The 27,109-nt window shown below is 57.5% G+C and overlaps 1 protein-coding gene across 3 annotated transcripts in view; it reads left to right on the top strand.

Annotated features, from left to right (window-relative positions):
* INPP5A (inositol polyphosphate-5-phosphatase A) overlaps positions 1-27,109 on the top strand; it is a 163,769-nt gene that overhangs the window by 90,646 nt on the left and 46,014 nt on the right. For all 3 annotated transcript variants that reach the window (XM_077763011.1, XM_077763010.1, XM_077763012.1), the window contains exons 5-7: positions 8,773-8,836; positions 19,741-19,844; positions 26,748-26,800. In XM_077763011.1, coding sequence (XP_077619137.1) covers positions 8,773-8,836; positions 19,741-19,844; positions 26,748-26,800 — 221 coding nt within the window. The remainder of the gene's footprint in view (positions 1-8,772; positions 8,837-19,740; positions 19,845-26,747; positions 26,801-27,109) is intronic.

Here is a 27,109-nt window from a genome sequence, read left to right on the forward strand (position 1 = left end):
CAGCCGCCAGAGGGAGAGGAGCCTCCGGTGTGGGCCGTTCACCCCTGGCCGCTGCGCGGAGACCGGGCGCCAGTCCCCCTGCACCCGGGTGCCTGGCCCCACGGCTGCCCCCTCCTCGCCACTCACCTCCGCGATACCGCCCCCCCCGCCCTCCGTCCTCTGCTCTGGCTCCGGTCCCTCCTAGGCAAGCTCGGCATCCGCGTCCTCCACCGTCCACGTCGTCCGCCCCCACTTACCTCTGCTCCCACGCCTCCGCCCGGGACCCCAGACCCAAATGGGCAGCCGCCTTCTCATGCCTGCCTGTGGAGTCTCAGCCGCGTCAGGCTGGACACCTTCTCCGGGGCCCCGGCCCAGCGCCCAGCGGAAGCCCAGGCGTTGACCTGGAGGCCCCCCCGCCCCAGGCGTCCTGTGGACGCAGCCCCTGTGGTCCGTGGCTGACCCTCTGGTGAAGCAGCTGTCACCGTCCCCCACGCCTCAGGCCATTTACTCCCCCGTCTGTCTGTCGGACGTCCACGGCCGCGCGGCCCAGAGGAGGCGCTGGCAGCCGTCTGCGCGCTGACTGGGTGTGTGAGTGGATGTGCGAGTCCCCTCTCGAGGGCCGTTTCCCGCGCCAGCTGGCAACCTTGCTGCCCGGCCAGGTGTGCTGCCCACTGCCGCTTGCACGCGAGGGCCTGGCGTCTCCACCAGGCAGCCCGTGCCGGCGGCCGTGTCAGAAGCCGTCGGCGCTCCTCGCCGGGCGATGTGAAATGGGAACAGGCGNTAACCACACGAGATAGTAAGTGGCTGTTGTGGGGGGGGTTTTCCCTCCCCGTCAGGCCCCTCGCTGGGCTGCCTCGCGGGGACGCCGCCACCAGGGGCTGTGCCCGGGCTCCGCACCTCAGCTACGGCACGCCGGCTCCCACGGCGGGAGCTTTATAAAATGCTCTTTAATTCAGGAGCAGAATATCATTAGCTGTGTAAGTAGATGAACACAATGGACAAGCAATTTAATTAACTTCTAATGCCGGCTGTTGGACGGGAGACGAAATGAAATTATCTGTGTCTGCAGCAGGCAGCCGGCCTGGAGGCGGCCTGTGGCCGGTCAGACGGGGGGACACCGTTGTGCCGTCACTTCACGTTTAGCCCCAGAGGCTGAAATTGGAAAGTCAGTACTTTGTACGTAAGTCAGCTCTCATTTTAGACGGTTACAAAGCCGCTTTGGGAGAGAGGGATGCACCCGTGACAGTGACGTGCTAAATGCAGCCTTTCCCACATGCGCCCCTCCTGGGTGACGCCGGGTGTAACGCGCAGTGATGCCGCTCACCCCGTGAGGTTGGCCGTCCGCGAGTTTATTACGCAGGAGAGACCCATGAAGCCCTACGCGGATTTAAACAAAAGCTGTGTTTCATTTATTATTGCTTACAATCTAATGAAGTTATAGTAAGTTTGCCTTGATTTATTACTCAGTGTATTAAATTGTTTTAAAACCAGGATTCCGGGCTCACTCTCGCGAAGGACTTGTTCCCTTTTGGATACAAAGTGTGTTGCTTTTTGCGACTGTCGCAGCTTCTTGGAGGCCCTGGGAGGTGTGTGTCGGGTCGTCCTTCGAGGCCTGAGTGTGCGCTCGCGCGCTGCTGCAGGCTCGCCTCCACCCCTCTCCCTTTGCCAGGCGTCCTTGAGTGCCTGCCTGGTGCCAGGTGTGGAGCTGGGGACTCAGAGGTGGTGAGAACACTGGCCGGGAGCCTCCCAGCTGCTGGCAAGGAAGGCACACGCGAGAAGAAAACCCGCGTGCAGCCAGAGCGGGCGGCCCTGCGGGGGGCTGGGGGCTCTGCTGGGGCGGCCGAGGCTCTGCACGAGCCGTCTGGGAGGGCTGCTCAGAAGAGGCAGCCTATCCATGGAGACCCACAGTGGCCGGGGGATGTGAGAAGAAGCTGAAACGGGGAAGACAAAGTAGCTGAACGCCCCGATGACGGCAGAAGTCAGCCTTCCCCCGCCCGAGTGTCAGTGTGGCCAGAGCTCTGCGAGCAGGGCCCGGGACCGCGGAAGGGCAGCCAGGAGGACCTGTGCCCTGGCTGTCACCGAAGAGCTGAGGAGTGACAGCGTCAGAGTCTCTTCTTAAAAGGTCACCCGACATCGGACGAAGAGGCTGAGGGGTGGTAGGGATGCAGGAAGTGGGGTCCCGGCCAGCGTGGGACTGTGGGAATGGAGAGAAGTGGAGACTTGAGGTACAGAGTGGTTCTGTAGCCTCTAGAGGTGGAGGGTGGTGTGTGTGGGACAGGCGTGCGGACAGGCGTGCGGGAGAGGCGTGCAGACAGGTGTGCGGACAGGCGTGCGGACAGGCGTGCGGACAGGCGTGCGGACAGGCGTGCGGACAGGCGTGCGGACAGGCGTGCGGACAGGCGTGCGGACAGGCGTGCGGACAGGCGTGCGGACAGGCGTGCGGACAGGCGTGCGGACAGGCGTGCGGACAGGTGTGCGGACAGGCGTGCGGGAGAGGCGTGCAGGAGAGGCGTGCGGACGGGCGTGCGGGAGAGGCATGCAAACAGGTGTGCGGGGAGGCATGCGGACAGGTGTGCCGACAGGTGTGTTGACAGGCGTGCGTGATCATCGGGGAGCGCGCAGTTGTCAGAGCTCGGACGGACGGGGCCTGTTGCTGAGCACAGGGCAGCCAGCAGCGGCCCTGCTCACTGGCAACAAGTAGTTCTAACCCAGCAGCGGCTTTAGAACTTCTGTCTTCTCACAGCAGCAGAAACTAAAGGGTAACTAAGAGTAAATCTAGTAAGAGGCCTTCAAGACCTGGAGAAAATTATAAAGCTTTATTAGAGGATAATTCAGAGGACCTCAGATGTCTGCCTAAAGATGTGTCGTCTTTACGGGCAGGAGTGCTGAATATCCTCAGGATGCTCGCTACCCCCGGTCTGTGCGTCTGCGATCCTGACCCCCAGCGGGACGGCTTGGGTGGCATCCAGCAGCTGCTCTGAAGTTCCACATGGAAATAGAGAGGCCCCAAATGACCAAAGCAGTTTTAAGGAACAATAAAATGAGGCACTTGTTTTAGTAAATATCAAGACTTGTGATAAAGCAAAATAGGAAGAGTGTGAGTAGTGACAGACCAGTTGGCAGCACGGGGAACTCGTGAACAGGCCCCGCGAAGTTAGGCAGCTGAGATGTGAGAGCAGAGGGGTAAATTATGGGTCAGCGGATGATCCGTTCCCACAGAAAATGTAACGATGCTGGATTTTACCTTGAGCCAAACCTACAAACAATTCTCTTGTTACCATAAAAACCTAAATGAGTAAAACAGTCTTGGGCTTTTACATAAGAATATAGAGAGTATCAGCATGGAATCAGATTAGGGAACTATTTCGAAATAAGACATAAAGCAATATATTGATAAATTTGACAACTTTAAAAATATAAACTTTTATCTAACTGAAGATGCCCAAAAAAAGCTTCAAAGAGGGAGAAATTCTTTGTCATGCAAGTAATAGATGAAAAAATAATTCCAAATTATATTGAGAATTAAAAATCGTTTAAGATGAGAAAAAGGCAGATAGAAAAGCAGACACAGGACACGAACGAGACACTCACAGGAGAAGCTGAGTCGCCGAGTCTTCAAAGCAGATGCTCCGTGGGATCGTGCAGTGAAAATGCAGGTGGAAACAAGGGCGTGCGGCTCCACGCCATGCGACCAGGCGACCGGCCGGCGAAGGTCAGAGTCCGCTGCTGGCCTGGCTGTGGGGCCGCGGGCGCTGCCCGCAGGTCGGCAGGGCTGCACGATGACACCGGCCTTGAGGGTGCAGGGCCCTGTGACCTCGAAGCTCCAGTCTCCCCTGCGTGCGTGCACGTTTGGGACACACGTGTATGTGCCTGGCACGTGTGTGCCCCAGGATGCCACGGGAGCGCACTCACCGTAGCCTCAGCTGCAGCCGCGGAAACATCGGCGACAGTCTTCATCTCTAACAGAAGAATGGATACAAATGGCGGTATTTTTATATACTGGATCGTTATGCCGCGTTAAAAGGAAGCTGAAGTTACAGTCTCGATATGGAACATCGATGGAATATAACTTTAAATGGAAAAGAACAAGTTCCTGAGAAGAAGGTAGATAAGATGGCGTTGATGAAGTTGAGGGCCCCGGGCTTCCGACCTTGGTCATAACCGTTCGAGACGGTGACCACTTCCGGGGAGAGGCCGGTGCGCCGGGCGCACAGGGCACAGCAGACACCTGTCCGGTCTCCGCATGACCCCCCACGTGGCCCCTGCTCTGAAGTTTGTGTTTATCATTTTATTCCTTTTTCTGATACAAATCTTAGCATCACATTTTTTGTTTCAGCTCCTTTTGATTCAGTTTTGGTTACAGTGGCCATGAGGCGTCTTCAGAGCCGCCTCTTTCTCAACACTGCGAAGCCCGTCTGGGTTTGGGGCATGGTGTTTACCCTCCTTCCTGGATGGGGCCCCCAGAAGGTATGTCGGGTTTCACTCACCCGCCGTCACGTGAAGCATTCGTGGTTGGTGGTTTGTCGCTGTCTCGAGGTGTCGGTGTTGCACTGACTGCGCCCTCCTCAGCGCTCTAGCCTCTCCCAGGGCCGCATGGTGCCAGCCAGCAGGGCAGCTTCCCTCTGGCATCGAAGTCTTGTGTTCAGAGAGGGACGTGTGTGTGGCTGATCCTCAGAGCACGGCTGCCCCCTCACGATGAGCTTCTCCTGCTCACTGCTCGCCCCGCAGTCACGGGCGAGGCCACCTCTGTCACGTGGGGGTGACGTCGTCCGCCCACGCCGGGACGGAGTGGACAGAGCGCGAGAGGCTTCATCACACTCTCCAGATGAACCGACTTTTCCAGCCATAACTCATTGGAGTCTTAGAACAATGAGGGTTCGCTGATGTTTGTGTACACCTGAAGGTCATCAGCAGTATCTCGTGAAGTTCTTTTTCCCGTTCATAGATCCATTTATTTTATTTTTGAAAAATAACAAGTTGAAGGGCGCCTGGTGGGCTCCGTCAGTTGAGTGTCCGACTCATGATTCCAGCACAGGTCATCTCACAGTTTGTGGGTTCGAGCCCTGCATCGGGATCTGCCCTGACAACCAGAGTCTGTTTGGGATTCTCTCTCTCCATCTCCCCCCACCCACTTGTGCTTGCTCACTCGCTCTCTCAAAATAAATAACGCTTTTTTTTCTTAAATTAAAAAACAGAAAGTTGAAAACACTTTAGTTACAGGAACAACATAATGTGCCATTTTGGAAGAGCAGAGACGCATCGAAGCCCATGTAGCTTGTGATAAGTGCCGTCACCCTTCCTTGTGGTCGGATTTCCAGAGCTGTGCTGGGCCAGGACCCCGCCCCGTGCCCTCCCGCCCCGGTGCAGGCCCACGGCTGGCTTCCCGGGCCTCCGCCTCAGGCCCGTCCCCTGGGAGAGGTGCTTGAGTCCTGGTGACGACCGGTGGGGCGCTGTCAGGAGTTGGCAGCTGACTCCGTGACCAGGACGCGGGGCGCTGTCGCCCCTGGGGTCACTCCCAGACACTGTTCCGTCGTGTCGGCAGAAGGATGCGTTCCCCTCTGCCTCCCCCCCCTCCCCCCCCATCCATCTGACTTGAGCGGCAGGAACGTTCTCTGCTTCGTGGAAAAGCGAGCCCGAAGCGGCAAGCCTGCAGGTTAATGATGTGTACTTTGGCTGCTAACCTAATTGCCAGAATGATAAATTACTGGCCATTTGATTTGTTTGCAAATACAAGGTGATGGAGGCCTTTATGGGAGCAGCTCTGTGTCTTTCCCGGTCAGCCTCTGCCCAGGCCCCACGCAGCCCCACCGGGAAGGCCGGAGCCGCGACAGACGCGCCCCTGTGAGGCTGCGCGGGGGCTGCAGCGGCCTGTGTGGGGGTGGGCTGCTGTGATCATGGCCCCGACTCAGCTGTGGGGGGGGGTCCCTGCCATCATAGTGCAGCTCCAGGTGGACCATTCATCATGTCAGCAGGCTCTCGTCGGGCTGAGGCCTGGCTTTATGGCGCCCACACCCCTAGTCAGCCGCTGAGCCTCGGGCGGGTGGATTTCAGGCACTGCGGGCCGCGATCTACGCAGACGCCCAGGTGGCAGGTAGACGGCGACCGGGAGACACCCCCCTGCCACGTTCCACCGGGCGCGGGAGTGGGGTCTTCTGCGCAGCCACGCCTGCTGCGTGCGCAGCCCTGGGGCCTGGGCTGTCCAGGCGCACCTGTAGGCCGCCCTCGCCACGTGAGGACCGGGCTCGCGCCTCGCGCTCGCTGGTCGGGCGGAAGCACAGCATCGACTGGGCTGCATGTCACTAGTGGAGAATTAAAGGCACCCTTGACAGTCAGGCTTATAAATATGTAGAAAGTATTTTAATTGTTTTTAGTAAAACAGGGAAGGAGCTGATACTCCCCGGCACGACAGGCACGGTGCCCACAGGTGCCGCCCCGTCCTGTGACGGATGTGTGACCTGAGCCCTATTGATAGAGCAGGTCAGACGCTGGAAAGTCAGCCTGAACTCTGACTTTAAATATTCATTAGAGCTAATTATGGATTTTCTGACTCTATGAATCAGCTTCTATACCTGCGTTGGCAATTTATTTTCACTTATTTATTGTAAACTTCATAACATTGTATTGGCTTCATCACACTCAACAAGGGACCAGTTACACGTTTGCCGTGACATTGGTTTGCTTACGACTTTTCAGAGAGCTCTCTTCCCCGAGCCAAGCGGGGCACAGCCTGCCGAGAGCCCATGTCAGGCCACAGCGCGGGAAGCGGGGACGCGGGCCTGCGGAGGTGCCCCTGGGGCTGCGGCCGGCCGTCCTGAGCTGTGTGCGGGCAGGCGGGCAGCCCATCCCGCTGCCACGTGTGCTGAGCCCGTTGGCTCAAGTCCCCGGCCAGCCCCTGGCTGGATGCGCTCGCGGACGCGAGAGGGTCTTCTCAGTCAGGACGAGGGCTCAACTCTGTGCTTCTGGCAAGTCAGCACATGTCTGGTGTCTGGCTCCACGGCTGTTTCCACAAACACACGCAGCCGCCACCGAGCCGCCCGCTGTGCCCCGGGGAGGAGCCCGAAGCTGGGGTGCTCTGCTCATGCCCACTCTGCCTGCCATGTCCGTCCCCACGGCCCCTCAGGCAGTGAGCACTGGGGCGGTTTAGCAGGTCCCCAGGGTCGCCTGCACTTCCGGAAGTGTTCATGGTTTGTCTTTGGGTCACGTCGGGGAGGCTTGTGAGGCAGCACTGTGCTTGGAACCGAGGAAGGTGTCATCTCTCTGCCCTGGGACTGCTGGGCCGAAGGAGACTGCCAGGAGTAGGCCTGGGGCAGGGCCGCGCACGGGGCAGAGCCCGGCCCCCGCAGGGCACCTGGCATGGTGCCCGCAGCCTCTGTCGGCGGGCCCGTGCTGTGGTTCTGAGCAGAGTGTCCTTCACGGGATCGGCAGCAGCACAGAACCGGGGGCATGTGTGCCCTTTGACCCAGCTTGACAGAGGCCGCGGTTGTAGCGTCCTCCACGGGGACAGGCTGTGAGGACAGCCAGCATCGGCGGGAGGCTTAGAAGGCAGTGCCCAAGATGCGGAAACCCCCAGGACCTGTGACTCCAAGGCTGCTGAAATCTGATGGGGGGGTGCCGGGGCCGGGGCACGCGTGCCCCANAGGTCCTACCAGCAGATCCCCCGGAGGGCGCGGGGACGACCGTGCCTGGCACGCGGGAGCCGTCAGGAGCACCGCCCAGGTTCGGGGGCCACGGAGGGCCTGCAGCAGGCTGTCCCCCACTTGAGGGGGGATGTGGGCTGCCTGCACCGTGCCCTCCATCTCCCTCCGCCCCCCCAGCACGCAGCCCTGCAGTGCGGAAGCCACCCCTCCAGGCTCCAGACAGACTGGCTGGGGGAAGGGAGCGGATGAAGGATTTGTAGGGAGTTTGGGAGCTTTAATCTGGGCTGTGAGATTGTTCGTCTGTGGATCGCTGCTCATCTTCTGCAGAGACAACCCTCTGTGGTCACAGAGAACATTCTTGCCACGGGGTCCTCACTGCAGAGTTCCACATGGAGGGTCGTGGGTCGACAGCTGCTTTCGCGTGGTTTGGCCACATGTGCGTGTGTCTGCTGTGTGTACCCATCCATGTATGTGGGCATGTGTGCACTGTGTGCGTGTGTGTGCGCATGTTTGTGTACCCATGCATTTGTGTACCTGCACACGTGTGTGTCCACGTGCGTGCATGTGCCTTTGCGCACATATGTGCTGTGTGCAGCCACCCATGTATGTGTGTGCACAGACACATTTAGAAAATACCAAGTCAAGTGTGAATTTTAGAGAAACGGCAAATAACACTAGTGTCAGGCGTGCTGTGTAAGCTCCCCCTTGGCAGCCTGGCCTCTGTGGCTCCGCCTCTTCCCGAGTGTGGGGAGCGGGACTGACAGCGATGCCCAGAGCAGTCAGCCCTGGCGGGGCGGGGCCGGGCGGCCCTGGGGGGAGTGGTGTGCAGCCCCGTGTGCGGCAAGGAGCAGGGTGGGCAGGGAAGGGGTGTGGGGTGCAGCTGGTGGGGGACCCTGGGCGGGCAGGTGCAGCACGGATGGAGCCGGGGCCCGAGTCCTTGTCGCTGGTCCCTGGCGCTCACAGCAGAGGCGAGACCGCGCCCGTGTGCGCACCCCTGTGCCCCAGATGTGCCAGGTCTCCTCCGTGTGACGGTGATTAAGTGCGGATGAGTTCACTTTTGTTTCTAGTCCAGAAGACCTTTTCGTTCATCACTTACAAAGCGTTCAGATGGTTCCCGGTGCTGGTCATTCACTTGACTTCTCTTTTTGCTCTGCAGGCACTAGGAAGCTTTTATTTTCTTCACGAATCCTTAAAAAACATCTACCAGTTTGACTTTAAAGGTAAGACGCTTCTGGGACCCCTGCTGGGCTCAGGCCCCGTGGGAGGCTCGCAGCCACTGACTCGGGGCCTCACGGGGACAGCTGGCTCTCTGGCCCCAGACCCCAGCCCTGCTGTCCTCCTGCGGGGCAGGGCCCGTAGGTGACACTGGCCTTCCTGCAGCGCAGTCGAGGGGAGGCAGGGGTGGTCTCGGGTCCGCGTGCAGGTCAAATGGGAGAAGGTGGAAAACGGCAGGAGAGCGCGGCGTCTTTAAAAAGAAGGACGAGAGCCGGTGGGAGCGGCGGGGTGGGGATGCCCGTTTCTGGGCCAGGAGCGGGCGCTGGGTGTCGCACACGCGTCCTCAGCGGCTCCTGAACACGCGGCCTTTTTCTCTGTGTCTCAGCACGTGGGTCAGCGCGCGGGAGCCGTGGGCCAGGCCGGTGGCCGCAGCGCCTGCCCTGCACGCGCTCCGGGCTGGGCGCCGTCTCGCCCCATCCCCCCACCCCCGTGAGTCCTCTGGCTCCGCGGCGCGCTTGAGCCACATCACATTAATCTGCGGTGTCGCTGGACTTGTAATGACTGTGGAGCAACTAATTACGTCAGTTTGTCCAGATTCATTATCTTTGCTCACTTAGGAGACAGATCACCTCTTAGGAAATTGAGAAGCAGAGTCTTCCCTGAATTACTTGAGTAGTGATTTCGTCACCGTTAAGGACAGGATTCCGGGGCAGGACGATTTTTCACGGGCCCTGTTGCCTGAGGGCTCTTCACGCGGTTGTAACCCAAGCGCCCGCCTTTTCCTGCCGAGGAAGCTGAGGGCCAGGCCGAGGCCCCCGCCCCCGACCTTAATAGACCGCGGACACCACTGCGTCATGCTGTCACATGCCGGGGCCGCGGGCGAGAGCGCAGGGGAGGTGTTCAGGGGTGGCGCGCTCCAGGTGGGCTGGGAGCGGAGCGGGCTATGCGTCTAACAAGCCTGTACTTCCAGCTTGACCGTGTTGCTGATCTCTTTACCTTTTCCTTTTTTTTTTGAGTGACCATCTGCACACATATTTCATCACTGCATCGGATGGGTCATGACTACCTCGCTGGCCCATGGTTTACTCAAAACTGTCCATTAGATGATGTACACGTGACCCAGCAGACCTTCCCTGAGGCCCCCGTTGTCGGTGACAAGGGCTGAGACGGTGACAGCAGCCGTGTCCTGAGCGCGTCTGTGGCGGGGGGTGTGCAGACCCTGGAGACGCGGCGGCACTCGGTGTGGCCGTGTCACTGCCGCCCCGCCGAGCAGGTGCCGTCTCAGGGAGCCGGGGGGCCGCCCGCCCTGCACTGTGTCCTGGCTCTTCAAGGCTCACTCTGACACCTTGAGTTAAGTTACAGCAAAAATGTAGAATTTGTGAAAAGTTTAAGTAACATTTTTAAGATATAGCCTATGTTTTAACAAACAAGCAGTTAGAAATCTGAGGACTCCTGAAGCCGTGGATGGAAAGGGTGACAGGGACGTCCCTCTCTGGCCGGGTACCTGCAAGCGTGGGTGGCACTGAGCGGACCTGAGAGAGCGTGTCTCTGAGATCCTGTCACAGAGCGAGGCCGCAGGGGTGATGCGGCCCCCAGACTGGAGGGCCGGCCGGGTGGACCACGACGCCCCGAGCTGGCGCCCCGGCTGAGGGGGCGGAAAGCCAGAGGCTCCGGGATGGGGGTTTGGGAGAGAAGAGCACCTAGGGGCCCGGCCTCAAGGGCCCCCACTTCTGTGAGCTTTGCCTGCAGGAGCGCCACCATGGTGTCTCGGTGAAGGTCAAAGAAAAACCCACTTGTGCTGCTGGCGGGGGAGGGGGGAGGAGAGGAGCTGCTCTGAAGTGTGTGTGGACACTTGGTCCTTCCCAAGAGGCCCGCCCCCCAGAGCAGGCCCGCCCCCCCAGAGCAGCCCCGCCGGCCTTGCCCTGGGACCCAAGGGGCCGCTGCGAAGTGTGTGCCAAGGTTGNCACCATGGTGTCTCGGTGAAGGTCAAAGAAAAACCCACTTGTGCTGCTGGCGGGGGAGGGGGGAGGAGAGGAGCTGCTCTGAAGTGTGTGTGGACACTTGATCCTCCCCAAGAGGCCCGCCCCCCAGAGCAGGCCCGCCCCCCCAGAGCAGCCCCGCCGGCCTTGCCCTGGGACCCAAGGGGCCGCTGCGAAGTGTGTGCCAAGGTTGCAGCCGGGGCTCTGCTGGCGAAAGGCCGAGGCGGGGCCACGAGGCTGCAGGACAGTGTCCCTGCGCCCAGCCGCAGTGCCCGTCACCACGGCCCCGTGTGGCGGAGGCCTGCAGCACTCACCTGGCGGGAGAGACCACAGGGGAGGGAGAACAGGACACGGGCCGAGGGCCCAGCCCCCGGGCCCTGCAGGGAACAGCCCGGCTCCTCGCCACACACACTCAAAGCCTCGTGTAAAAGGCCCGTCTGCTCAGCTCGTCCCCAGTCATTCGTGTTTTGCTCTCTGCCAAAAGTTAGAAACCGAGCTGACAGCCAGGAGGCCCTGTGTGCAGAGAGCAGGCTCACTCAGAGCCGGACCGCGAGGTGGCCTCGGCGCGGGGCTGTCAGCGGGCGCTGTGCGTGGCTGTGGCTCACACGCCAGAGGCGCCCGTGGGAGGACAGACCGCGTGGAGCCGCAGATGGCAGCACGAGTCACGACGGAAACCATGAATCCACGGGACCAGCTCAAAACGAAGGACAGTGTAGCACGCACCAGGCCTTTGCCAGGCCCGCCAGCCCAGACGCGGCTGAAGACAGAGCCAGCCGGCCAGGAGAGTGGGGTAGAAAACCTTCCACGCTGAAGAGGAGGAGAAAACACAGCACAAAAGCAGAGCGAGATGTCCGAGCACCGTGGACCCGGCACCGGGACACGCGCGCCGAGGGCCCCGGCACCGGGACACGCGCTAAGGCAGGGCAGCAGGGAAAGGAAGAGAGAAAGGAACAGAAGAAATATTTGAAGTAATGACCAAGGACTTTAAACACTGATAATGGACACCACGCAGCAGAGGCAGAGAGGGAGCTCCTAGGTGGCCGAGCAGGATAAGCGCCCAAAATCTGTGCCCGAGCACGTCCTTCTGAAGCTGCAGAAAGCCAGAGATGAAGGGAAGACCTCGAAAGGAGCAGCGGTGGGTGGGGGTGACCTAGAGAGGAACGCGGACAAGACGCGCGTTGGGCTTCTCAGAAACCGCGGAATAGAGTGGTACAGAATATGTATCGTTGGGAGGAAAAAGTCTAGAATTGTGTATCCAGCAAAATTATCCTTCAAAGTTTAAAGAAAAATAGACTTTCTCAAACACAAGTTGAGGGAATTTGTCTCCAGCAGACCAGTAGACCCACACGCGGGGGGAAGAGCGCGAGAGACGAGTAAACGGACGTAACGTGTTGGATTTGTTGTTCTTAGTCTGACAGAGAACCTTTGTGCAGAGTGTCAGCAGCAGCAACGTTCTGGGTGACTGCGGCTTCTGGACAGGGATGAATAGCAGCGCACTGAGGTGGCGGGGACAGAGCCGGCGCTCTGTCGCAGGGAGCGTGCGCTCTCGGAGGGTACAAAGCTCTGTGAGGGCGGACCTGGATCAGCTATAAACGTGTATCTCAAACTATGGCAATGAAAAACTTTGAAAATGAAACACAGTTGGCACAGAGAGAATGGGGCTGTGTAAAGTGCTCAGTTAAACCAGAGAAGGCAGGAAGAGGCGAAGACAAAAAAAGACACAGGAAACGAAGGCAACAAATGGAAAAGTTACTGACATGGAGTTTCTTACTCCAGCTATAACAAGAGTCACTTTCGACGTTAGTGGTGCAAACACACCAATTATAAGACAGAAGCTGTCCGAGTGGTCAACAAAACAATACCCAACTATGCCTTGTCCGCTAGGAGCCCACATAAACTATGTAGACACATATGTATTAAAAGTAAAGAGATGGGGGCGCCTGGGTGGCTTAGTCGGTTAAGCGTCCGACTTTCGCTTAGGTCATGATCTCGCGGTTCGTGGGTTCGAGCCCCGTGTCGGGCTCTGTGCTGACTGCCAGCTCGGAGCCTGGAGCCTGTTTCAGTCTGTGACTCCCTCTCTCTCTGACCCTCCCCTGCTCATGCTGTCTCTCTCTCTCTCTCTCTCTCTCTCTCCTAGAAATAAAAAAAAAAAAAAGAAAAGAGATGGACAGAGATAGACGACACTAACACTAATTAAAAAGAACACTGAGACAGCAATATTAACTTCAGACGCCACAGGCTTCAGAGCACGGAGACTTGTTGGGGTTAGAAACAAAGCCATTTACTACATAATGATAAAAGGGTCAATTCTCTAAGAAGACATAACAGTTCTTTTTTTTTTTTAATATTTATTTATTTTTGAGAGACAGAGAGACAGAGCATGAGCAGGGAAGGGGCAGAGAGGGAGACACAGAATCTGAACCAGGCTTCAGGCTCCGAGCTGTCAGCCCAGAGCCCAACGCGGGGCTGGAACTCACGAACCGCGAGATCATGACCTAAGCCAAAGTTGGCCGCTTAACCGACTGAGCCACCCAGGCGCCCCAGCATAGCAATTCTTAATGTGTACGCACTTAACAACAGACCATCGCAACACAAGAGGCAAAAACTGATGGAACATCAAGGAGAAATGGATGAATCCGCTGTTAGCTGGCGCCTCCAGCGCCCCCATCAGAGACCCGGCAAGGCAGAGACTCGGTAAGGGCGTGGTCCAGCTCAACAGCACCGTCAGTCACCTGGAGCTCACTGACGCTTATATAACATTCTGTCCAACAACAGCAGAACACACATTCTTCTCAAGTTCACATGAAACATTCACCATGATATACCGCGTTCTGGGCCATAAAACACCCCACAACAAATTTAAAGGAACAGAAATCATGCACAGTATACTCTTGGGCCACAGTGGAATTTAACTAGAAATCAGTAACAGTAAGTAGCTGGAAAATCCCAAAATTCTTGTGTCAAAAGTTCAAAAGTGACAGAAGTAAAAACAGTGAATCACTGAGGTAATAATTGGTTGCACACGTCAGCAAGACCCTTTGCAAAGCCGAGCGCTCAGACCGAGCTGTGGAGTGAGGCTCCTGGGTGTGTTGTTAAACAACAACTTACACGGTGTATAGGCAGTTGCTGCTGCTTCTTACTCGTGATTGGTCATGAGATTAGAGGTCTCTTTTTTAAAAAAATTTTTTTAACTTTTATTTATTTTTGAGACAAGGCATTAGGAGAGGAGGGGCAGAGAGAGAGGGAGATAGAGAATCTGAAGCAGGCTCCAGGCTCTGATCTGTTTGTCAGCACAGAGCCTGACATGGGGCTCAAACTCACAAACCATGAGCTCATGACCTGAGCTGAAGTCGGACGTTCAACCAACTGGTCACCCAGGTGCCCCTAGAGTTCTCTTAAGTCACAGGGAATCACTTAGTGGTTTCCTCCTGTCAGCCTTTGGAAACAGTTTGAGGTGCTTATGATTGTCAGAGGTGTGAGCAAGAAATGAACCAGTTTAAGTTAGTCTTGCAAAATAAGCTAATTTCAGCTATGTTTATATGACTGAATTGGCTGTCTACTTGGGGAATTTTAAAGGCTGGTCACTATTTTTTATTTTAACACTTGGATGTTAAAGAACACACACTTATAACTAACACATGGGTCGAAGAATAAATCTCAAGAAAAATTTTAAAAGCATTTTGAGTTGAATGAAAATGAAATACAGCTGATCAGAATTTGTGGGATACAGTGAAAGCCGAGTGTGGGTAGCATCCAATGTGTACAGTAGAAAAGAGGTAAGACCTAAAAGCAATAATCGAAGCTTCTGCCTTAGGAATCTAGAAGAAGAGCAAAGTAAATCCAAATCATAAGGAAAGAAATAATAAAAATTAGAGCATAAATCAATGAAATTGAAAACAGGAACTCAATAGAGAAAATTAACAAAACTCAAAGCTGATTTTTTGAAAAGGTCAATAAAATTGATAGACCTCTAGTCAGGCTAACCAAGAAAAAGGAAAACACAATTTACTGATGTTAGAAATGAGACAGGGCTCATCACTACCGACAGCATGGACACTAAAAGGATAATAAAGGTATATTGTGAATAGGCCTATAAATTTGACAATTTAGATGGGCCAATTCCTTGAAAGATGCAATCTACCAAACCTCCTAAATGGAGGACTAGATCATCTGAATAGGCCTTTATCTATCAAGGAAATTGAATCAATAATGAATAACCTTCTAAAACAGAAAGCACCAGGCCCAGATGGTTTCACTGTGAATTCTACCAAACATTAAAGGAAGAAATTACAATCTCTTCCAGAAAGTAGAAGCAGAGGGAAAACTTTTCTAACTCATTCTGTGAGACCAACCTTACCTCATCCCCAAACCAAATAAGGAAGTCATAAAAAAGGAAGACCTTAGGCCAGTGTGTCTCTCATGAACATAAAATGCGAAACTCTTCAGCATAGTATTAACAACTTGAATTCAACAGTGTGTAAGAAAGATTCTATACCATGACAGATTGAGATTTATTCCAGGTACGCAAGACTGATTCTACATTTGAAACTCAGTTAATGTAATACATCATATCAACAAACTAAAGAAGAAAATCACATGATCGTGTCAATGGATGCAGAAAAGTATTTGACTAAATCTGACACCTATTCATAATAAAAACTCTCAGCAAACTAGGCATAGGGAAGAAGTACTTGGTAAAGAACAGCTAGAGAAACCTACTCCACATCACACATAATAGGGATGAGATGCATTTGCTCTTAGAGTCAGGAACAAGGCAAGGACGTCCACTCACCATTTCTCTTCCACATTGCACTAGAAATCTTGGCTGTGCATTAAGACAAGAAGAGGAAATAAAAGGCTTATTGATGGGGGTCGGGGTCAAGGAATAAAGCGGCCTTAGTTCTCAGATGACATAATTATGAAGAAAATCTGAAAGGATCATCAACAACAAAAACTGGTACAAATAAGGTTACAGGATACATGGTTAATATACAAAAGTCAATGGCTTTTTTATATCAACCGTGAATGGGTGGAATTTGAAATTAAAAACAAGATGCCATTTACATTAGCATACAACACAAGAAATGCTTAGGAATAAATCTAGCAAAATATGTACAAGATTAATACAAGGAAGGGGTACTGGGCAGCTCAGGCAGTTGAGCATCCAACCAGCTCAGGTCATGATCTCAAGGTGCACGAGTTCACATTAGGCTCTGGGCCGAGAGCTCAGAGTCCACTTGGGATCCTCCATCCTCCTCTCTCTCTCTGCCCCCCTCCCAATAAATAAAGACTTTAAAAAAGATTAATATGAGAAAAAGTACAAAACTGTGCTGAAAGAAATCAAAGAGGATCTAAATAAGCAGAGCAATATCCCATGTTCATGGACAGGAAGACTCAGTATTGCCAGTATATCGGATCCTACCAGTTTGATCCATTGATTCAGTGCAATCTTAATCAAAACTCCAGCAAGTGACTGGAGACCTCAACAAATTGATTTTAATGTTTATAGGGAAGAGACAAAAGACCCAGAATAGCCAACCCAATATTGAAGGAGAAGAACAAGGTTGTAAGGCTGATACTACCTGATCTGAAGACTCACGGTAAAGCGACAGTAATCAAGATGGTGTGGGGTTGGCAGAAAAGTAGACACATGAGTCAGTGGATCAGAGAAATAGACCCACATAAATACAGGTGACTAATGTTTGACAAAGAGCAAAGGTAACGCAGTGAGCAGAGATGGTCTCTTCAACAGATGGTGCTAGAACCACTGGGCGTCCATGTGCAAAACAGTGAATCCAGACCCAGATCGTCCACCTTCACAAAAGTTAACTGAAAGTGGGTCACAGAATTAAGTATAAATCATGAGAGTATAAAATACCCAGAAGATAACACAGAAACCGCAAGTGACTTCGGGCTTGGTAATGACATTTAAATACAACTCCACAACCCATGAAGAAAATTGGTAAGTTAGACTTTGTTAAACTTAAAAGTTTCTGGTCTATGAAATACACTGTTGAGGGAGTGGAAAGAGAAGCCCTAGATGGGAGAAGCTCTTTGCAAACGACACACCTGGTAATCCAGCATATGCCAGGAGCTCTTAAAGCTCAACGGTAAGAAAACAGTCCAATGGAAAGATGAGCCAAAACTTTTAACAGACACCTCACTCAAGAAGATACACAGATGGCACATAAAAATATGCGCATGTGCCCACATCGTGTGTAAGGAGACAGCACCCGCACCTGTTGGCACGGCTGGAGTCCAGAGCACTGACCGCACCGGGTGCCGGTGGGGGGAGAGGGTGGAGCATCAAGACCCTCGCTCCTGGCCACTGGGGGTGCGACGCGGTGCAGCCACTTTGGAGGACCGTCTGGTGGTTTCTTATAAACTAAACGCAGGCTTCCTGTGAGTCCAGCGATCACGCTTGCCATGTTACCCAAAGGAGCCGAAATTTTATGTCCATACAAAACCCGACACAGACGTATTTATAACATCTTTATTCATAATTACCCCAAACTAGAAGAAACCAGAATATGTCCTTTCTAGGTGAATGGATAAGCAGACTATGGAATATTTCAAACAGTGAAATATTACACAGCAATAAGGTGAAGCCACAGAAAGACAAACAAGAGCCTTAAATGTGTATTTCTGAGTGAAGGGAGCCCGCGGGGAAAGGCTGTAGCGAGCTGACGTTTACGGAAGGGCAGGAGACGGGTGTAAGCAGTCACGTTGCAGGCGCTGGGGAGGGGGGAGTCGGCCCAGCACCGAGCACGTCCCGACAGCGGGGGGGTCGGTGCGATGCCGCAGTGCTGGGCGTGTGTCTCCGTGCCTTGGTCCGAGCCCCTGGCACACCCAGCACCACCATGAGCCGTGGTGCCGGGCCGGGTGTCCCTGCTGAAGGAACGCGGCGTGGCGGCGGCGGGACAGGCAGGGCGGGCGGGGCGGCGTGCTTCCTGTTGCGGTGTTTTTGTGCCTAAAACCGCTCTAAATAGTAAAGTCTATTTTTTAACAAAGCACGAACTCCTTTCTCTCCAGCCCTCCCCATCTCTTCCTTTTCACTCAGAGGCAACGAGGGTTTTCATCTGAAGCTAAGTTGCCTTCCTGCCACGGCCTCTTCTCTTCTTCACTGACCTGAAACCCCGCAGACCCAGTGCCGCCCTGTCACCACGAGATGCTGGGCCTGTGCCCTGGGGGCGTGTGCCCTGGGGGCGTGCTCCGCCTGTGCTCAGGACCTGGTGCCTCGGCCGCCTGCTGTCCTGACTCCGGCTTGACCACGAGGGGCCGACCAGTGGAGGAAGAGCCCAGGGGACAGCAGGCTGCAGAGCTGGGCCTTTGCTGGGGACTCCCCGGCAAGGACGGAGCTCTGGGGACCCGGGCTAGAAAGGAGGCAGGGCAAGGCGGCCCCAGGAGCCCACAGACACGCTAAAGCCACGTGGTGTGCATGACAGTGCCAGCGGGACGGGCAGGTGTGGGTGCGGGCTCAGGGCTGCCCTCCCGCTGGCGGCTAGCTCCCCGGGGAGGGGGTGGCCCCCACGCACCTGTGGCAGGGGCCCACGGCCGTCTCAGATGGGCACGTGCACCCCCACCTCTCCAGTGTGGTGCCCTCACCCGGGGCTGGTACGTGGTAAATGCTGCCCTCCCCTGGGCACGGCGGGGGGCGGGGGTGCTGGTTCCAGGAAGTGCTGCCTGTGACCGGCACGCTTCTGTGCCACGTCCATTCGAGGCAAATGTCAGGAATGGGGTCCTGGCTACACGGTGGTCACTCATTCATTCACACAAGCCGTGCCCAGCTGCCCCCTGGCACCAGCCTCCTGGCCAGTGGGGTTTGCCCTGTTTCCCTCAATGGGCGTCTGGAGGCAGTGGTGACTGGTGAGGGGACCAGCTTCCCACACCCACCAGTCACCTCAGCAGGTGGCGCTCGGGTTTGGGAACAGGGCCAGAGGGACGGTGGGTACAGTGAGCAGCTGTGTGTCTGGGGATGGCTCCACGTCACCGCTCTGTCCTGAATTCCCCGGGTCACCAAACGTCTCCTCGTGTGTCCCCCTGGTGGGGCAGGTCACAGTTGATGAGTCTTTACCCTCCAGTGCTTTGCTTTGACCTGGGGTTCACTCTCCTCTGAACCCACAGTGGCCAGAGCTTTGTCCCAACCCCAGAACATCTGTCTCCCTCCCGCCGTCCGCCCCCATCAGTGGGTCTGTGGGTGCATCGCGTTCCAGGAGCTGCAGAAGGGAGCACCGTGGGGCAGGGAGCCCTGCAGACTCTGGGAGCACACCTCAGGATTCGTCCCCAGACACCCCTTACCCGCCGTGGGCTCCCCCCCGCCCCGGACCCAGCCGGCCGCCGTCAGGGCCCGCGCGCTGCCCAAGGTCCCTGCCTGCGGCCTTGGGGAAGCCAGTAGCCTCCACACCCCCCGGCCACTTGTGAGACTCCGGCGTGGGTGTGGGGCGTGCGGCTGTGGAAGGAAGGAGTCCCGGGCCTTGATGTGAACGGACAGGGGCGTCAGCCCAGGCCTGGGGTCTGGGGAGCCACAGGCAGAGAGGCCGAGCGCCCCACGCCGTGTCTGCCCTGTCTCACATAAAAACTGCTCTTCCCTGGACGTGAGTGATGTTGGCTGGATGTGAGGAGGAAATCGATGTTATTAAATAAATTCGTATTAAGGTATGAGTGAACGGTAATTCTGCAGCCGCCTTGAACATATTCATGGTTTTACGGAGGATGCCAATTAGCCCTTGTAAATCTGCAGGATGGAAGCTCTTAAGGGATAATGAAGTGGAGTGTCGGGCTCTGGGGCGTGGATGGCAATTTACGAGCCACTGGCGTCCCCGGAGCAGCGGGTCCCCTCCCTGGGGCCTCCCTCGCTCCCCATGGGGCTGTGCTGCTTGGGTGGGGCGTAGCGATGCCGCCATTCATGTCACCGTTCTGCTCTTTTCCAGCCAAGAAGTATAAAAAGGTCACGGGCAAGGAGATCTACTCGGACACGCTGGAGAGCACGCCCATGCTGGAGAAGGAGAAGTTCCCCCAGGACTACTTCCCCGAGGTGCGTGGCGCCCGCCCGCCCCTCTCGCGGGAACTTCTCCGAGTGCGCGCCGCAGGAGCGGATTTAGGGCCTGAGGTCTTCATGCTTCGGGGCAGGGACCCCAGCCTGGCTGCGCCGTCGTTCCGGGAGGGGCTGACCCCACGCGGGCCGGCCCAGTGGTCTTCCTGGNGGTGGTCTTCGGGGGGGGCCGGGAGAGCCAGCCGGGTCCGCCCCCGTGTGAGCCGCCACGTTTTCTAACCGTCGTTTCCAGGCAGAAGCACCTTGCCCACAGGATGTAGGAAAATAACAATCAGTTCGTGTGGGGCCCGGAGAAGCCTGGGGCCTCCCCGGAGGCGCGAGATGCCAGCAGGTGGACGTGGCCAGCGGTGACGCGGGCCCTCTCCTGGCGCCCCAGTGCTGGGAGGGCCCTCTGGCCATGTCACGGGTCCGGCCTCGGGGCAGCAGCCGGCAAGAGGCACCGTGGACAATCGGAGCCTCCCCGTGGNCCCCCTCCCCGTGTCCGCGTGCCTGCTCCTATCTGACGGGCACTTGCATCTGTCCCCACGGGGTCTGGCAGGGTTCTGTGCAGCTGCACTTCTGGGCGCTGTCGCTGTGGCTCTGGGCATCTTGGATTGGGCACCAGTAAACGGGACCGCCGATGCGGAACCCGCTAATCCTGTGTGACTCGCGTGCTAGCCGGGCTTGCCTCCTGTGGTCCTGTCACACCGCGGTGGGACGTGGGGCGCGGGGGTGGCGTGGTACCGCCACACAGGAGGCCGGCTCCGCGCGAGAAGGACAGCCCCACAGGGCGCTTCTGCCTGAGGCTCCCTGCCGTCCGCGGAGACGCCCACCTGCGCCGGGAGCTGATTTCCAGCAAGGCCACGAGGGCATTAACTTGTCTGTGCCCCGAGTGCAGGGTGAAGGATGGGCGTGCTTGTCATTCCGGGCAAGCGTCCTCATCCCTTGTCCCTGAGCCAAGGACGTGGTGTCAGGGGGCCGGCCCCTGTCCTGGCTGCCCAGCCCCTGCTTCCCTTGAGGTTGGAGCATGGCCGGAAAGCTCTGGAAGCAGCTGAGGGACTCCTGTGGCCCTCCCTGCACCTCAACCCAGGGCTGTTGTCCCCTCGGAGATGCCAGAGGCCACAGAGTCGGCTTCAGAGCCGAGCAGGGTCCCTGAGAGTGACCACGGGCCCCAGGGGACACAGCTGGGAGGGCTGGGGGGGGCCGAGCCAGGGCACAGCAGGCCTGACGGGCGCCCGGGGGTTCGGGAGCAGGCGTCCCGGCGTCCTGTCCACAAGGGAGTCCCTGGCCCCAGGCCCCTCAGGCCGCCTCTCTGCTGTTCCCAGCAGCCGAGCATCGCCCGTCTCCTTCCTCCTCGGCCCGGTTGGGACGCTCACCCTGGCACGGTGAGCTTGTGGCCCAGAGGGGTGGGTCCCCCGCAGGGTGTGCACAGGAGGGCAAGGACTCTGGGGGGCCAGCGAGGGGCGCGTCTGCAGTGTCCACCTGCCCGAAGGCGGTGCTTGCCGAGGAGCGAGTGGCTGGCCATGACCCAGCCTCCACGGGGACGTGCTGAGTGGCACCTCANGCTGGTGCCTGCCGGTCGCCCCGTGTGCAGCGCGCCTCCCAGCCCCCTCCTCCTCCCGCCCCTGGGCCCCCGGCGGCACCTCTGGCCTCATCCTCGTCGCAGGAGCCCCTGGAGGCTGCGGGCTGCGGGCTGTGAGCCCGAGAGAAGCGGCCTCCGTGGTGTTCTCCGCATCCCTCTGGGTGCCAGGAGGGGAGGGCACGGCAGTGCCCCGAGCGGGCCGCCCACAGAGCAGTTGGGCCCCTGCTGAGCCCCCGACCCTGAGTCTCTGTACCCCCAGGACGGGGGGCCCCCCTCTGAGGGGCCCCCCGCTCCCTGGCCCTCAGGCTCTCTCCGGCTCCCCAGCCCCCAGCGCGCGTGGGGCCCTGCGGCCTGGCCCCGACCCCAGCTCCTCCCTCCGCTGGCCCGGGCCATGCGGGCTCAGCACGAAGTCTAGGGCTTCGCTCCAGTGGCGCCGTCCCGCTGCCTACACCCCCTCAGAGGGCAGGCGCCGCGGGGGCCCCGATGCCTTGGCCAGGGCACGGCCCCCTCTGAGGTGCTGGTGTGGCTTCGTGGGGGCAGACACGTCTCTCCTGGGGGAGCAGGGGGGGTCGAGGCCCCAGCTCCCCGGTGGCCCCCGCCCCATCCCCGGGCAGACCTCGGTCTCTCAGCTCGAGGGCGGTGGCCCTGGCCCCCCTGTGGTCACCATCCTCATTCTGCTCCCACGGCCACGGCCACGGCCACGCCGGAGACTGTCAGTCCCTGGTCCGTGTGCTCTGACAGCGTGGGAAGCGCGCGTGGCTTCACTAACAGAAGGAAAAGCATATTTAGAAAACGCGTAAAGGCCCCCAACTTTCCACCGCTAGCATGGTGTTTTCGGGTGTGCGGAAGTCTGCGTCTGTACTCGGAGCCTCTGCCTCGCACGGTCCGTCCCCCCGGGCAGGGCCCTCGGGGGCCGCGTCCGCAGCCCTGTTCCCGAGACTCCCAGCCAGTCACTCAGCTTTCTCTGAACACTTTTTAGGGGAAGGAATTAGCCTAAGCCTGATTTCTCTTCTTTTATTACTGTCACTTAAGGATAATCTAAATGTAATTACCATGATGGAGGCATAATGCAATTCCAAATAATTACAGCCCACCGCATGTAAAACTAACAAAACTTTCTCTGTTGATTTATGGGTGCTTTTGGCTCGGCATGAAATTCAAATGCTGCCTCTGGGAGCAGCACTCCAGATAATGTGAGACCATTTTTAAAAAGCAGATTTGTGTAGTCGATCAGGGCCGAGGCATTTTTTTCCTCTTGCCCGTAGTGAGAAATCGGTTGTTACCATAGATCACGGGGACTGCTCCAAGCGCTTATGAAAGATGGATTAATTTCACTAATGCTCCAAAGCGGGCCTTTCACGGGCAAGGCTGCGCGCTGATAACCCCCCTGCAGCCTCCCTTTTCTCCGTGGTGATTTATGCCGTCCTTTAGTGGATGAACCATCCTGCATTCGCCATCCATCTGCTGGCTAAAGGAATCCTATTAACAGGAGGTCTGAGCACGGACTTAATACTGCAAGCTGAGTGATCCGGCAGCCCCCCACTGCCCGGCGTGACGTGGTCTCATTCCCCGGCAGCAGCTCCCTGCAAGCTGGGTGGGCACCCGGCTGCTGCTGCCCCTGCACGGTCGCCCGGTGGCCTCCGGGGGGCTCCAGAAGCACCTGGTGACCAGGAAGTGAAACAGATCAATTGACATTTGAGGGAACCCCCAGCCCGTGATGGAGGCAGCAGACTCCCATCTCCAGCCCTTCTGGGTGCAGGGCTGCTGTGGGCGTGTGTGTGTGTGTGTGCGCGCGCGCGCGCGTGCGCGCATGTGCACACACGCGTGTTCCCTGTAGGGGGTTATGCAGTGAAGCCTCACAGGGCAGGCACTTGCACCTTCTGATGACTGAGGTGTGTTCCTAGCCCTGCCCAGCCTGACCCAGGGCTCAGCCACAGTAGGGAAGGGGTGGTCACAGCAAGGGGACTTGGGTCCAGGCTTAGGGAAATGTCAGTTTTGGTCCTTTCTCCAAGGAGCCGCTGCTGTCAGGCAGGTGGCAGTGTTCAGGCCTGGGTCTGTGCCATGAACGTGACCACATTGGCCACGACTGCCTCCCTGGCCCTCTGGGGGAAGGCTGTGGGGCACTCTATAGGTGAGGAAGGCAGTTTCTGGAAGGCCCCCGGCGTTACGCCTAAGGACCCGCGTTCACCTGCGGAGCACAGGTTTCCACACAGGAGGTCACAGGCTGCAGCCCCACCTTATCATCGTGTGAAATTACTTGGAAATGCAACCTGAACACATTTGTAATTGTAATGATGACTTACCTCAAAAGAAATGTATTTTCTACAAACGTTTAGTCAAAACATTTGGGTGTGGGGATGCCTGCCAGTCGGTTGAATGTCTCACTCTAGATTTCTGCTCAGGTCAAGATCCCAGGGTCATGGGATCGAGCCCCATGTTGAGTTCCACGCTGAGCATGGAGCCTGCTTGGGATTCTCTCTCTCTCTCCCTCTCTCTCTCTCTCCCCACCCTCCAACCGCCCCTTAGGCTCCTGTGCACGTGCTGTCTCTCATTCTCTCTAAACTTAAAAAAAATTATAAAAAATATTTGGGTGTGACAATGCCATATTGTTAAACTTTTTGAGATTTATTTACTATGTAGTTAAAAATCTTAAAGCGAGTTAGAATCTTCCGAAAATTATAGTTATTACAAATCTGTGAAGTATGAAAAAGTAAGGTGTTGTTGCCTGCTGTGTATCTGTTCTATTAATAATACTAAACAGTGTTATGTTATTGTGGAAACTTTAAGTATCTAAAAAAAGATTCACCCACACCTATTGAAGACACGCATACAGGCGTACATGTACAGAAACACTTTAGTTAACACATAATTGAGAATTGAGAACAGTAATTTTTTGTTATTAAATTTGCAGATACCTTTCCATTTTTAATGGAAATAAAACCAGTGCTGGTTATGTTAAATTCTGGGCAAGAACCCACACGTATTCGGCCTCAGCAGCACCGCCCTGCACAGGGCAGTGGGGGGAGGGGGGGGTCCTCCTGTCCTGCGTCTGTCCTGGCTTCTGGAAGGAACCCTCCGGAAGCAGGGTGGATGCATCCCCGTTCGCTCCTCCACACCTGCCCCGGGTGCTATGGGTGCAGCGGCGGAGCAGAGGCCGCAGCCTTGAGGAGTGTGCACGCTGGTGCCTGCGGAGCGTCCGTGGGTTGTACGTGAGCGGGGGGAGCTCAGGTCAGGGCCGGGAGGGGTGCATCCGTGGGTTGTACGTGAGCGGGGGGAGCTCAGGTCAGGGCCGGGAGGGGTGCTGGGCTCGGCCGAGAGTGTTCGGGGACGGCAGGTGGGAAGCAGCCACCGAGTCCCGAGCACTTCTGAGATCAGGGAGGGAAAAGCACCCCCGCACCCCACAGTGACTGGCTGTGGGTCGTCTAAGGTCGGCAGCGCCCCGGGGCTGAGGGGCCCCATCCTTCGGTGCAGGGCCGCTGCAGGGGAGGTTCCTGGGGAACAGAGGAGTGGGGATCCCACCCAGGGAGCCCGAGACCCGAACAAATCCAGACGCGATTTACTCCAACCAAGCGCGTCCTCTGGAGCAAGCTGAGAAAGACTTAGGATAAGTACGTTTAGGCACTCAGAGCGCGAAGGAAGGCAGAAGACAGGGTCTGTGAAACTAAAACAGCCCAAGACAACGAAATAAAAGGAGGGAGGCCGGGGGGAGGGCGCAGAGCCGGCGAGCAGAGCTGTGGACGGGCGAGGGGCGGCGGACCCTGCCGCCGACACCGCGCTTGCTTTCGCTTGGCTGGGCTACGGGTTTCACTCTTTACAGGGAAGTTCAGTTAAAAGACACGAGGGGCCCATGGGGAGGCTCCGCTGCTCCCCCAGGGGAAGACCGGAGAGGAGCTGCAGGGCGGCTGTGGCAGGACGGAGCTTTCTGGAACTGAAGACCTGGTGGAGGGAGAGCACGATGCAGCCTCACCGGCCTGCGGGCGGCCTCAGGGCGTCCACGGCACAGTCAGCAGGAGGCGGGCAAAGGTGGTGCTGGCGGGTGGGCCACGTGGACACGTGCTGCGCGACGTGGACACTGGCCCTGGGCGACCCTAGGGCGTCAGGGCGGTGAGGGAGGCCTTCAGAGGGTCGCACCCGGAAGTGACAGTGACCTTGGAGACAGCCCCTCCCTGCAGCAGGACGTTGCTATAGGAACCAAGCTAGGCACCTTGGGGAGCGGGTCCTCAGGGCAGAACTTGGGTGCGGCAGTCGCTGAGGGGGTGTGGGGTCAGGGAGGGGTTTGTAGCCACTGAATTACTTGTACTACAGAAAGAGTAACCACTGAATTGTCTAGAGCCCCTGTTACTCTGGACCTTTCTCTCAGCCAGAACCCTTTCCATCAGCATTCAACCATGGGTCCTGTGGGGTTACCCCAGCACCAAAAGCCCAGGCCCACTGAGGCCAAGTCACCAGGCCACCCTCCTCTGTCCCGGGAGCTGCTCCTGCCGTGACGGCAGAGGGACACACCTCTGGGGTTGGGAAGATGGCACTTTTCCATGCCGTGTTCTGAAGTGTTTGCAAACTGGTGTCTCGGGGGGTCAGAGCCTCCCGGGGGCTCGAGCGGCGCGTGAGCAGAGCCCTGGCCACACTGTCTGGGCTGCGAACAGCCGCGAACGGCTGTGTAAGTGCAATTTAATCCAGACCACACAGGACTCTGAAGTTAGAGCTTTGCCGGGTGCGGGGGCCCAGCTGACCGTGGCTCCCGCGTGGGCCAGCGTGACACACCTCCCCTCCCTGCTCGGTGTGAGCTCACTGGACGAGGGAGAAGACAGCACCACCGGCCTCTCCCCTGCCCCGTCCCGTCCCTGCACGAACCCGCCAGAGAGGAGTGTGAGAAACACAGACCCTTCTCCCAGCTTCTAGAACACAGGCTGTTTTTAGGGAAAGTGTAGCAGAAGTAAATGCTGGGTTTCTTTGGCCTGACACCAGGGGCCTGTGCTGCTCCCGCGCTCGGGGTCACTGACCCTGGAGCCACTTGGGAGGCGGCTTCGGGCGGGACCTCTGGCGGCCAGCTCCCTTCCGTCCGGGCCGGGACCTCTCAGGGCGTGTGCGAGCCGTCCTCTGCGCCTGGCCAGGGGTGTCCTGGTCTCCTGGCGGCCTGATCATAGATGTCACGTCCCCACGGCTGAGCGTGAGGTGCTCCGCTTTCACCAGGCGCTGCGGTTCTGAGCAGGGGTCCCTCCACGGAGAGATGATGGGAAAGCACCGGGGCGGCGCCTGGGCGGCTGTTATGCACCCTTCCCTCCTCTTTGGCACTGGCTCACCTGTGCATCCCGTTTGTTTTTCAGTGCAAGTGGTCAAGAAAAGGCTTCGTTCGGACAAGATGGTGTGTCGCGGACTGGTAGGTTTACTGTGGGGACTTTACCTCCGCTTCTAAATTCTGGAACCTTCCCGCCCATTGTGCACGAGTGGTGTGGGGAGCTGCCCTGACCTGAAAGCCCCAAGTGCCCACCCCTCTGGCCCACCTTGTTCTTGGTGACGCCGTGTGACAGGGCATGTCGTCGCTGGTCCCCGCATCCCACGCCCCCGCGCCAGCCCACGGAGGCCCCACCACCTCCTCCCGGGGCACCAGCGTCGCCCAGGCAGCGCTCCCACGGCGGTCCCAGCGCGGCCGCGGTCCGCTGCAGTCGGCACGGGGCAGGCGGAGCCC

Source organism: Crocuta crocuta, unplaced genomic scaffold (genome assembly GCF_008692635.1).
Source record: "Crocuta crocuta isolate KB4526 unplaced genomic scaffold, BGI_CrCroc_1.0 scaffold466, whole genome shotgun sequence".
In the NCBI taxonomy this organism is placed as follows: Eukaryota; Metazoa; Chordata; class Mammalia; order Carnivora; family Hyaenidae; genus Crocuta; species Crocuta crocuta.